General features: G+C 51.3%; 1 protein-coding gene across 2 annotated transcripts in view; it reads left to right on the top strand.

Moving 5' to 3' along the window:
* The window catches only part of RGS10 (regulator of G protein signaling 10), a 37,434-nt gene extending 25,019 nt beyond the window's left edge, over positions 1 to 12,415 (top strand). For both annotated transcript variants that reach the window (XM_001927416.4, XM_003359382.4), the window contains exon 5: positions 11,936 to 12,415. In XM_001927416.4, coding sequence (XP_001927451.2) covers positions 11,936 to 12,082 — 147 coding nt within the window. In that variant the 3' untranslated portion in view covers positions 12,083 to 12,415. The remainder of the gene's footprint in view (positions 1 to 11,935) is intronic.

Genomic DNA, 13,081 nt, shown 5'->3' with positions numbered 1-13,081 from the left:
CCAATTGATACGGTGGCAAGTGCAAATTCCGCATGAATTCTGAATCAAGTTTGGGGGTTGAATGGACGCCAGTTAACATGGAAAACTTGCTGAGGGCTTCCTGGAGGTGGTGATTTTGAGCCAGCGAGAGGGGTGCTGTGGACATGGATTTGTGGAGGGGAAGGGAAGTGGGAGGAATGATTCAAGGCAGTTCCTGGGCTGTAACCGCACGGGGATCCACCCTACCTGGACCTCTGATTTGCTCCCCGGCTTCTTAGGGCACTTTGACATGCAGCCAGGGCTGAGAACTGCACTGACACTCCTGTGTTCTAGGTATTCTCAGTAAGAGCAGTATCTACCTTTCAGAGGTGCCCTTCTGTGCCCGGCCCCCTTGGCATCTGTACTATCACATTTACACTCCAGTGAGCAGTGGCATTCCCATTTTGATGGGGAGGAAAGCTGGGGTCAAGGGCACAAGTGGTTTGTTAGCACAAAGTCCCGCTGGTATAGGAAGTGCTGGTGGCTGTCATGCCTGCTTTCAAAGACTACACTGTGTCCCCCACAGCCTGAGCAGCTGCCCTGGGCTCCAAGACAGCCCCACACTGCTCCTCAAAGCCCCCTGAGATCTGCTGGAGCAGGGGGATTGGAAAGCCATGGTTGTATATGGTTCTTTTCTGGGACTGCAGAAGCCACCTGGGGTGGCGAGGAGTGGGACGGGCTCCTGCCATTCCATGTGCAAGACCACGGGCTCCGGAGGACCTGGCTCTCCTGCCGTTAAGGCTTGTGACACGTCTCAAAATCCAAAGGCCTGGCTGTCCTGCCGTTAGGCCAGCTGGGTCTCTGTGACCTGGGCACCCTCACTGGATTGAGACGTGGAAGGTTTAGTGTTATATAAAAAGGAGGAAATAAGGGACAGAGGATGTTTCCTTAAAGTGACAAAAATATTTTAAAAATAATTTTTATTAAAAAAGACTTGTTGGGGTTCCTTGGTGGCCTAGCGGTTAAAGGAGCTGGTGCTGTCACTACTGTGGTGGAGGTTGATACCAGGCCCCAGAAACTTCTGCACGCTCTGGGTACGGCCCCAAAAAAACAGACCCCAAAACTTATCTACTTAACTGGAAAAATCATACAGGCTTGGCAAAAGAAACTTGGGAAACCAAAATGTAAAGATGAAAACAGTTTCATTCCATTCCTGTTGATGTCTAGGCTTTCCATCTTTTTTCTACAAATATGCATGTGCACACACATCTAACATGTGTGGTAGAAGAGTTCAAACTACTCTGTAAAAAAAAAAAAAAAAAAAAAAAAGTGCTTTTATACCCTGTTGTTAAAAGTCATTTATTTGAGGGGGGAAGAGGAGCTATCTTCCTGAGGTGAAACTGGGTGGGGACGAGATATTTGGAATCTGAGCTGATTCTATAGCAAGTCCCTGGGAAGGGCTTCTGGGTTCTGTTTCGCTTTGGAAAACTCTGCCTCGGGGCGGAGTTGGGGGGAACGTGGGGTGGGGGAATTGCTCATAACTATCATAACGGATGCTCAGCACAGTCTGTGGGTCTCTGCTCCCAAAAGGCTCCCGCGAAAGCCGTGTTTTCCTAAATGAAGGAGCGTGAAGCTGAGGGGAGTGTGTTTGGAACAAGACTGCACATTAACTTGAAGACTTCCTCCGCAGCTTTGGCTTTGTTAAGCACCCCTTGGCTTTATCGCCAAGTTGTCTGAACAGCCTGCTTTCAGCACTGGCTCACCAGGAAAACCTCAGGGAGCCTCAGCTCCTCCCCACAGCGGGCAGCACTCCATGCCCTGGAGGCTGCTGATAGGGCAGCATGGATTTGGGGGCACAGCTGGAACCTTAGAAGGACGGGAAAATCCTCCCTGAGCCTCACATGAGATGATCTGACATCCACGAGTCTCATCTAAAGGAGAGCGTCTCAGGTCTTCGTTCAGGTCCTGTTGACTCTTGGTTTACACGCAGTTCTGACAGTTTTGGTTTTTCAGTTCACAGCCAGTTTGAAGTGCTGGTGGTAGAGGCTGTGGAGTAATGGGCAGCAAGAAGCCATGGCTAACAGCCAGGGAGGAAACAAACATGATACTAAACACGAAACCACAGCACGGTGATTGGGAACCACCAAGCGTGGGGGCCACAGCTCCCCACACACCACACTAGGGGCATCCCTGTGCTACAGGGTGGTGACGCAGTTAGTGATCGTAATGACCCCAAAGTATCAAGCAAAAAACAAAGTTTGGCCAGCATATTCACTGCCGAAAGTGTTAAACGTTTTAAAAGAATTTCATCCGATGGAGTTCCCGTCGTGGCGCAGTGGTTAACGAATCTGACTAGGAACCATGAGGTTGCGGGTTCGGTCCCTGGCCTTGCTCAGTGGGTTAACGATCTGGCGTTGCCGTGAGCTGTGGTGTAGGTTGCAGATGCGGCTCGGATCCCGCATTGCTGTGGCTCTGGCGTAGGTTGGCAGCTACAGCTCTGAATAGACCCCTAGCCTGGGAACCTCCATATGCCACGGGAGTGGCCCAAGAAATGGCAAAAAGACAAAAAAAAAAAAAAAAAAAAGGAATTTCATCCAAAATGATCCCTTAAGTTTGGGGGCTTTGTTACTTGGAAAATACATAATTGGAGAGGTTGTCTTCTGCTTTAATTCAGCTCTGCTCCTGTGGCCCAGCGGTGTGCCCAGCTGGCCAGCCCAGGAGAGGCGAGAGCAGTACTGGAGGCATTTCTTTAGCCTAGACTCCAAGGCTGCTATGGGACAGAAGTTGTAGGAAGCAGGAAGGGGGAGGTGATCTTACAGAGAGCTGGTTTCTTCAGTGGCTTTTTGTCTGAAGAATTCCCCTGGGAGGTCTCAGTTCAGTTTCGGTTGGTTTGCTGCTGTGTGGACTTGTTTTTTCAGTCCTTTACGCTGTATGTATCCATGGAGGGCCTGCTCTGTGCCAGGGACTGTGCTAGGAACTGTGTGTGCAGCAAGGAAAGCAGCACCTGTCCACCCAGGAGGCTGGAGGGAGGTAAATGCCAGGAAAGGAATGCAACAGGTGATGGGCTAAGAGTGCCTGGGAAGAGCCCACTTCGGGTCAAGTGGTCAGGGAGGGCCCCCTGAAGAGGCAGCTGAGATCTGAGCGGCCAAGGGGAGCCTGGTGAGAAGGGGCAGGACCTTTCAGGGAGAGCTAATGGCAGGTGCAAAGGCCCTGGGGCTGGAATCCACCCTCTGTGTCGGGGGAGGTCTGTGTGGCTGGAGTGGAGTGAGGGAAGGAAGTGACAGAAGCTAAGTTGGGAGGGACTGGCTGGGGCTAGACCCTGAGGCTGGGGTAACCAGTTTAATTTCAACCCTGTGCTATTTATAAAATGTGCCAGCTAGACTAAGGACCTCTTGAAAGCTGGGCACCTTGGCTCTGATCCCCAGCTCCAGCTGTGCCCGTCATTCATCAGCCAGGCAGAGAACATGGATGACTGCATGCAGAGTGATCTCAGTTACTAGAAAGTCAGCTGCAAACCCTCGGTCTCCTGACCATGGCTCATCATTTGTACCCAGATGGCCTGCCTCCCCTCCCCCTTCCCTACCCCTCCCTGCCCATCACTTCCTGGATGCTGAGTGACAATGCAGATGCACTGTCATTGTCACTGCATGTCAGGTCAGCCAGGAGGGGGAAGTGGGAACTGATGTTTCAGTTTGACCTCCCATCCTGGCCCACGTGGATCCTGTTTCCTGGTGGGGCCTCTGTGGCCTCATCAGTAACGTGGGGCTTTTGGCAAACTCTGCTGCCTCCCCAAGCTACACACAGAGCCACCCGCAAGCCTTCCATGCCCCTGTGTTTAAGAAAAATCACCCCCTGATGGCAACCTTGTTTCCTTAGACCTGATTTTTTTCTCTTTTCTTTGACTTTAGAATTTAGTGGTTATCAAACTTTAGGCAAGATGTGGTCCTTCTCTGAGCCTCAGTTTCCTCATTTGTGAAATTCAGGTTACAATGAGGCAGTCATGAGGATGAAACACAGTGAGGTGCTTAACTTAGTGCGGTGCCTGGTGTGCAGTCAGCTCCCCAGAAGAGGTAACTGTGCCTGTCCTTTAGAATGTCACAGGAAGATGTGCCTTGGCCTCACGCAGTCATTCTTACCTGGGGGTGGATTGTGCTCCTTAGGGGACCCTGGGCCGTGTCTGGAGCCATTTTTGGTTGTCACAGTTGGAGTGGGAATGCTACCCCTGGCACCTAATGGGCAGAGGCCAGGATGCTGCTAAATACCCTGCAGTGCACGGGACCGCCCCCTCCCCCTCCCAACAGACGCATCTGGTCCAAGATGTCAGTAGCGCCAAGGCTGAGGAACCCTGGCTTAATGACTTCTGAAAACGAGATAGTCCACGTGCCTTAGCTTCACTGAGCCCCCAGGCCCTACCTTTTAAAAAAGCAGCAAATGATAGATGTCAGTTTTCTACACTTTAGTGAATCCTGGGAAACCAGTAGGACTGAACCTCGTTTACACAATGTCATTGTGTGTGCGTCTCATTTGACTCTCAAGTTGTCTGGGGAAGGAGGGACCCAACACCTCAGTTTACGAGAGAAAGTTCCCTCGAGGGAAGGAAGGTGACCTGACTGCCCGAGGTCGCAGAGCTGGGAGGGGAAATGGAGCCTGAGCCCAGGGCTTCCGGTTCAGCTGGACCCTTCCTGCCCCACCACTCGTGGGGCTCCTGGGACAGCAGCGTGGTCTCTGGCATTTAAAGACCAACCAATGCTCTCCCCTGGCTTCTCTTTTCCCACCTTCGCCTCCTTTCCTCAGTTCTCATCTCCCATACAACCAGCCCTTGCTGATTCTAGAACATTCCCTCCAGTCACTCAGGCGCTGAGAGGCACCCACAACATGAAGGGGTCAAATTAGTCACAGCAGCCTGACATGCCTTTCTTTTGTACAAGAAATGGCAATGCCCGCCTGTGCTGGCCCTGTCAGCTTGGTGGCCTGAACACATGTGTCCTATTCACCCTCACGGCTAGAACTCCAGGGAGGAAGGCCAGCACAGGAACCCACTAAACCAGCACTAGCCATGAGCACATCCTGTTACTGCTCCACCCAGCATTCTGGACAAGTTAACTTTTAAAATTGTCATTTTTGCTGTGCCTGCAACACATGGAAATTCCCTGGGCCAGGGATTGAACCTGTACCACAGCAGTGACCTGAGCTTCTGCAGTGACAATGCCTGGATCGTTAAGTTACTGTTCCACAAGGGCATGCCTTAAAGTTTTTTTAATTGTTAAATTACTACATGAAGTGAAAAGCTAACACCACCCAGTTCCTGCCTCTTCCCTCTCACTTTCTGCCTTATGTTGTATATCCTTCCAGAACCTTCCCTGAGTATTTGAAAATAGAACACCTTGAACTCTGCTCAGTGACTTGAGGTTGTGCCATGTGAAAGATTTAAAACAGAATTCTGCTCCTACAAGTGTCTGGGCCCCAGTTCACACACCTTTCTATCTCTAAAGCCTCTGGTTTGAATTCCATAGCCTAGCAGGATGGGTTCCCTGGACCAGCAGGGAAATTGGAGAAGACAGAAGTCAAAGTCATTGCAAATGGCAACTTGAGGTCATTGCTTTCTCAGACCATGAAAGAGAAGGCCGCAGGTTTCTTCCAGAAATCTTAGGGGCCCCGGTGTCTACACTTCCTGAGGATTTTGAGTGTTGCTAGGACGCTAAGCCGCCCGGGCTTCGAGGTCGATGCTAAGTCTGGTCTGGGGAGGGCAGAGTGGAGGCGGCCTTCTCCACGGAAAAGGAAGTCCTCCACCTCTGATGTTTAAAAGAAAAAAAATTGAAAGACTTCAGTGAGATGTCAGCGCTCCCAGCCACATCCTTGACAGAAAGGAACCATATGCACAGGCCCCTTTTTAGCACTGTCGTTTCTTTGAATTTCCCCAGAACCCAAGAAGTGAGAAGCGCTTCCTTTTTAGACCTCAGTAAGAGGGGCGGACCAGCTGGCGAGGACCCAGAGGTGGGGGAGGGGCTGCCCTGTCTATGGGGGTCGTTTAGGTGTCCCCTTTCTCCAAGTCTGCAGTGGTGGCTGGAGCCAGGGATCCGGTCGCCTCAGTCTTAGTGCCAGCTGACCTTTGCTCCCAAAGACCAAGCCCAGTCCGGAAAATGGCATGGTCCAGTGGCCAAGCCAGAAAGAGCAGCCCGTGGGCTTTCATTCCAATGGAAGGAACGCTGGCTCCCGGCCTCTGCCACAGCTCTCTGCCGGCTGATGGTGGGGCGGGAAGGACAGCATTTGAAATGCTTAGAGTTATTTTATTTTTCACAACTTTAAGACAGTGTTTAGGGGAAGAAGAGGGCGTGGGGGAGGAATGCCAGAATAGTATTGAATTCCCTCCCTGATGGCAAAAGGCAAAAATAAAACACCTTCACCCCATATGGAAAGCATGTCATTTCAGCTTTGAATTTTAATATTAAGGATTCTGGGAACAGGTGGACGAAGCCCCACCCCCACCCCCTGCAATGCAACAGCACCAGACTTGAGGGCCTGTGAGGGGATTTCACCCCAGGCAGGGGTCTCTGTGCATGTTCAGCATCTTTCTGGAGTTCTGATCCCACTCTGGCACGTTGTCGGCCTCTGGAGGCCTGTCCAGGAAGCAGGAGCACTGTCCAGGTGACAGAACCTTCTGTGTCGCCCTCCCTGGTACTTTGGGAGAAGCGCTGACCTGAGCTTTCTTTTCCACACCTGCTCTCTGCCAGCTGCCCTCAGGCCTTCTTCCCCACTTGGGGTGTGGGGGGCTCACCCCATTTCCCTGTCACCAGAGGGGGAGGGGGGTCTTCAACTCCGGGATGGGAACATCCCTCTGCCTAGTCCCAGCAGCCTCTGTGCTGCCCAGCTGATCCTTGAGTGAGGAATGGAGCGCGAGCTGGCTTTATCTGTGTGGTTATGATAGCTTGTCTGCAGTCTAGGCTCGCAGGTGTGTTTTAGAACTATGCTTCATGGACAGGTGTGCATTCTTTCAACCATTTTCGTGTAAAAACTAAACCAAGTTCCTGAAGCAAATATGAAATCGCCTAAGACTTTCTGTTGTGTTAAGGGATTCGTGTTTTTCCTCCTGATGCCTGGTTGAGATAACAGGGAGGGGGGCTGTGAAGAGCAGGCAGGATGCGTGTTTAGTTTAGGTCTTTAGCATCCCTGTCTTCGAGGAGGGGTTAAAAGATTGATTTGGCCTGCAATGCACTTGATTGAGATGGGGCTGAAACCTTCACAGAGGGGCCCTCACAGCTAGTGAAGCTTCTCACTCTATGGTTGATCATGTGTCTCCGCGGGAGCCCTTCCCTGGAGCCGCAGACACACAATAGTCTCAGACCGAAGCACCTCATGGATAGTTTTCCTTCACAGAAAGGTGAACCCTCCATCAGTCATGCTGTCTGGGGATGGTGGGGTTCCTTGTTTTGTAATGATCTTGAGTTGGGGAACCTGTTTTCACCCTGAGTCCCATGTCCAGCAGCCTGTAGGGCTGGATCCTGAGGCTACGACACTAAGCAATGGACAGTCCTGGCATGCACCTCCAGATGTGGGGCTGCCGAAGCCCCAAACCTGCTGGGCTACAGCTGTGCTGGCCAAAAAAAAAAAAAAAAAAAGCTAGATAATGCCACTTAAGCTGCCAACTTGAGTTTTCTGCTCCATCGGCGGCTGCCTTCCTGCCTGCTTATGACTCTGCTCAGATGGTCTGCCCACCTGGAGCCCCAGCCCAGCACAGATGGAGCTCCACCTTCTGTGGTCTTTTGCTCCCCTGCGGACAACGTGAAGCAGATTTGTCAGGGGAAGGTCACAGCTCAGTCCTGGTGAGGCCAGGTCTCCCCATCCGAGGGTCCTGGTTTTCTGGGACCCCCTAGGGCCATCGTGTTTTCTGTGCTCAAGGAGGTATGAGGTGTAGTCCGTAACTTGACTGTGTTCACATCCAAGGGCTGTCCTAACAGATGAGCGCAAGCCAAGTTGCTTAAAACAACAGACATTTTTTCCTCTCCCAGCTCAGGCGGCCAGAAGTCTGACAGCGAGGCTCTGCCAGAGCCAAGCTTGCTCGGGAGGCTGGAGGGGAGCATCCTAACTTGCCTCTTGCAGCATCTGATGGTGGCCGGTGCTCCTTGGTGTCCTCGGCTTGTAGCCGCATCTCCCCAGTCCCTGCCCAGCCTTTCTCCCTCACTCGTGTGTCAGCCTCTCCTCTCCACTTCTAAGGAGCGGGGCCCACCCTAAATACATAATGATGTCAGTCGAGATCCTCAACTAAGTCTCTTCCCAAATAAAGTCCTATTCTGAGCTTCCAGGTGGACAGACATCTGGGGGGCACACTGTTCGACCTCCTCTGCTGACCTTTGGGGATATTTCCCATTTACACGCACAAGCGCACATTAAAGAACATATTTGGGGTCTTTGTCTCTAGGTTCGGGGCATTTAAAAAAATGCAGTGTTCAGCCATTTAACACTTGTGTACATCTTCCCACCTGTTCACCACCTTTTTTTTAAGGACGGCCTCTTGCTCTGCCATATGAGCTGCAGGGGAGCCCAGAGGTTAGGAGTGTGGGCTCCAGAGCTGGGTGGTCGGGGTTTGCAGCCCACCCGGCTCTTTTGCCCACTGTTGTGGGCAGACTTGTGTCTCCCCTCAAATTCATGTGTTTGATTCCTAAACCCCTGAACCTCAGAATGTGACTGTTTGGAGATGGGGATTCCTTAAAGGGGCGATTGACATTACATGGGGTCCTTGGGGGTGGGTCCTAGTCCAACCTGAGCTACGTCCTGATAAGGAGAGGAGAGTAGGACATAGACACGCACAGAGGAGAGACCCTGGGGAAGACGGCCACCTCCAAGCTCAGGAGAAACCAGCCCTGCTGCCACCTTGATCTTGGACTTCCAGACTCCAGAACTTGGAGGAAGGAAACTTTTGTTGTTTAAGTTACCCAGGCCTCGGTGCTTGTCACAGCACCCGAGCTGATAATGTACCAGCCACTGGAGCAAAGCACAGAACCTCCAAGGCCTGGTTTCTTCCCCTGTGGGATTGGGGATCTCAGGGGTTTGGTGAGGATCAGAGGCTGCTCCACGCAGGGCCTGATGTGTGGTTTGAAGGCACTCTCGGCTGGCTTGGTACCAGCCTGAATCCTTTAACCAGCCCTGTCGTTGCTTGGCAGGTGGGTTCTTTTCGTTCACTGGGCAAACGTTCCTCTGAGGAACGTTTGCCATTGCCCAGTGATAAAGATGCTGTGGTCAGCAGCTGAGTAGCTGGTCTTTGGCCACTTTCTTGGAAGAGATTTTTTAGGCATAATCCCTATCCTCTAAGCCATCTGCACTGAGCACCACCCATGAGGGGCCCTAGGATGGGAGCATCCTACTGCCACATGCTCCTAGGCCAGTGCCCAGGAGACCTGTGGCCCATGGCAGTGAAGACCCGGAGCAGAGATACCAGGCAGCTCATCACTCCAGAAAATGAGGCTCTTGAGAGCAGCATCCCTTTCCTTCAAATCTGAGTCTGAGGACTGCAGCTGCCACCCAGTGACTCTCGGCACCAGAGGCTGCACCAGGAGGCAGGCGAGGGCTGGTGGAGAGGGAAGCCCCTGCCCGACGGCCTCCACCGGTACCTCGTACCTGCCCCGGCAGGGAGTGGCCTGTAGGTTCTTCTAGTCGGTAGCCACCCGCCCCTTGAGCTTGCTAGCCCCAAGAGTGCCTAAGGGGGAGCAGAGCCTGCGGTGTCCTGGCATCTCCTGGAGGCTGGGTGAGTCCTGCCGGCCCCTGACGCCTTGCTCAAGCAACCCCCTTCCTCCTCCTCCACGGCCTCTGGCCCTGGGAGCCTCCAGCCCGGCCTTTTTTCTTCTTTGCTTTGAAGAGCCACGGCAGGCAAACAGGATGTTCCACTCCCACACACGGAGCCTCAGACGAGACACTCGGGTCGAACCGCATCCTGCTGGCTGCGCTGGGTCCCATCTGTTGCGGACCGGGGTGGGGGTGGCAGTGGGGGTGGGGGCGGGGTGCCAGGAGGGGCACTCTCACACGAAGTTGCTTCCATTAGCTCCTCTTCGAGCATCATTCCAAATTTGAACTAGGTGGGCATCTCAAAGTCCCCTTTGGGGGCTCTCGTTCCTGACTAATGCAGGTGCTGAGGGATGGCACATACGTGGGAGACCGCGAAATGGTGACATTCCTTATTCCTCACCTCGCCCCTGGCAATGGTTTTTGTATTTTCTGGGAGATTTTTTTAAATGAATAACTTCTCCAAACCTCAGTAAATAATCTAGGATGATGAGATTGCTACAAAATAGATTAACTGCTAGGGAGATGCACAGGGTGGGGGCTTCCAGAGGCTTGGTCTTTCTGAGCAGTTAGACTGGAAGGGCACCCAGGGCAGGGTAGGTGTAGTTTAAGAGCTCCAAGAAAACCCAGGTCAGTCAAACACAAATATCTTGTGATATTGCTTATATGTTGAATCTAAAAAAACGATGTAAATGAACTTATTTACAGAACAAGTAGACTCAGAACAAATTTATGATTACTAAAGGGGAAAGGTTTGGTGGAGAGGGATAACTTGAGAATTTGGGATTAAAATACAATATATATAAAATAGATAACAAGGACCTACTGTATAGCACAGGGAACTATACAGAGTATCTTGTAAAAACCTATAATGGAAAAGATCTCCAATATATATAACTGAATCACTTCTCTGTACACCTGAAAGTGTAAATCAACTATATTTCAGTAAAAATTAAAAAAACCCGAGGACCAGACTCTGCTGAGAGCGAAGGGACTTAGGCGGTTCTCCCATGGTTGAAGGTGTCTTGGGAAAATGAAGGTGTCAAGGCCAAGGCCGAGTTCTCCCATCCCCCCAGGCAGATGTCCTGAGTCCTCGGACACCATCGGACATTTCATTTACAAAGTAGTTTGTGTGCCTCTTGGGAGAGGGTGGGTTTAAAAGCTGTTTTACCACCCACTTGATAACCCCGCCTGGCAGTGAGCGACATTCTAAGACACCCCTGGAACTTTCCACTTGTTGAGCCTATGGCAGTGCTGTTCAGGCATCAGGGTGTGCCGTGTGGATTTTCAGTCTGTGGTGTGTCCTGAAGATTCAGTCGAAAGGCCTGAGAGTTGGAGAGGGGTTCCCCAAGAAAGACGGTATCCCCAGATATTTGGAAAGTTCTTCTCTTTTCTTCACCCCTCTGCAGGGCCAGGGAGGAGGCTAGCAAAGATGCGGTGGGAGTAGGGAGAGGGCTGCTGGGAGTAGGGGCTTAGGAGAGAGGGGGGAGCTCTTTGAGGACTTGGAGTGGGGCAGGGGGCAGGCAGGAGTTGTCTTCCCTTTGCACCTGACGATTCTACCTTCCAATGCATTCTTCTCCCAGAGATGCACTGCTGGCCCATTTGAGCCAGCAGATGTTTGCATTCTGCAGCTGACTGCTATTTTCTTGCATTAGGGCTGTTAGATTGTCATTTCACTTCCCTGCCCTGCACTGAATAAGCCCCATTTTGTTTCTAGGCATAATGATAGGTTTGCTTGAGATTTTCATGCCAGACTTCCGGGGGGGCTTAACTGTCTTGGCATCATCTGATATGTTAGTGGCCTTTATACCATCGTATCTCTACAGAAATGGTTTCTGTTCTGCTAATCTCAAGTTCCTGGAGAACTCCTTCCCTGTATTAATTGCCCGAATAAAGTGGAGATTCTTAAAGAACCTCTTGATACCAGGCTATGAATCAGAGCTCTGTGAACCTATACTTCCGTGGAAAGTATAGATTTGTGGGATTCGTTAAGCTCTTATCTTCCATTGAGATACTTTTGCAATGACCCCCAAATATCCCAGAAACCCGCCTTGTCTAGCGCATGACTTACTTTAGCTTTCTTTGTGGGTTTTGACACGTATTTACATGCCTCGGCACTTGCTAGGTATTTAATAAACATTTGATGGGATGATTTGAAGCCTGGTTAGCCTCACCCTTCAGACTCTTTTCCTTTTCCCCTTAGATCTTCAACCTCATGAAGTATGACAGCTACAGCCGCTTCTTAAAGTCTGACTTGTTCTTAAAACACAAGCGAACCGAGGAAGAGGATGAAGATTCCACCGATGCCCAGACTGCGGCTAAACGAGCTTCGAGAATTTATAATACATGAGCCCCTCCCCCCAAAGAGGCTGGCAGGACTGGCAGCTTTCCGGAGCAAAGGAACTCATTCTCAGGGCCAGGCAGGATTCATAACGGCTTTGTTATCTGCAAGGACTGAAATGTACAAAACCCTTCCATGGGATATGTGTATTCGATTACCTGCTTGGCCAGTAAGTTTTGCATGATGGCTCATCTTACATAAAAAAGACAAATAGCTTTGAAATTTTAGTTCTCACACAAACACATACACAAAGGCGGAAGAGGTCCTTAAACACTGGACATTTTGAGTACTTTACAGCTTGATTAAACTTCATGTGAGGCCACCAGGTGAGGCTTACAGCCAGCTTGAACCTTTGAAATCTTTGCCCTGCCTCTGGGAGGGCCGGCCATGGGTGTCCACAGATTCACTTGGTGAATCAGCTCAAGAAGGAGTTGATGGGACAAACTCGGGCCACTGGGGCTTTGGCCTATCAGGTACTTTTTGGGTTAAATACTCCTAGAGAGTAAGTTCAGTGCTGGGAAAAGAAAATTCATCACGGCTTCTAAGGATTTGGGGGGCTGCATGTGAGCGTCTTCAGAGGGCTATTTCTTACACGTGGGTTTGTCCTGGTTCTGCCCACAGCCTGTGACAGTTCATGTGACACAAGTAGTTCGTTTTGACAGAAGCGAGATCTCAACCAGGAAAAAGATGGGAGATTGTTCAGGGTCCCCATGGCAATGCAAGGTGCTGAATGGGATGGTGGCGCCCAGCCTGTGCCGATGGAGTTGGGGGGCTGGTCCCTTCTCTGGTAGCCCATCTGGTGGAACCCTTTGTTGGACTTTTCTGTGGGCTTGAGACTTCAACCAGGGGAAAGAGATGCTGTCTTTGGAAGTCCTCTCTTCTTGTGCGGAGAGGCTGTGAGTCAAGTCCTGCTCGGCCCAGATTGTCCCAACCAGCCCACAGTGCCCACCCCCCAAGCAGAGCCCAAGGTCAAGCACAGTTCCCTTCTGCTTATTGCTCCTGCCATCT

Source organism: Sus scrofa, chromosome 14, assembly GCF_000003025.6.
Source record: "Sus scrofa isolate TJ Tabasco breed Duroc chromosome 14, Sscrofa11.1, whole genome shotgun sequence".
NCBI classification, from domain to species: domain Eukaryota; kingdom Metazoa; phylum Chordata; class Mammalia; order Artiodactyla; family Suidae; genus Sus; species Sus scrofa.
This window is presented reverse-complemented; position numbering and strand designations above follow the sequence as displayed.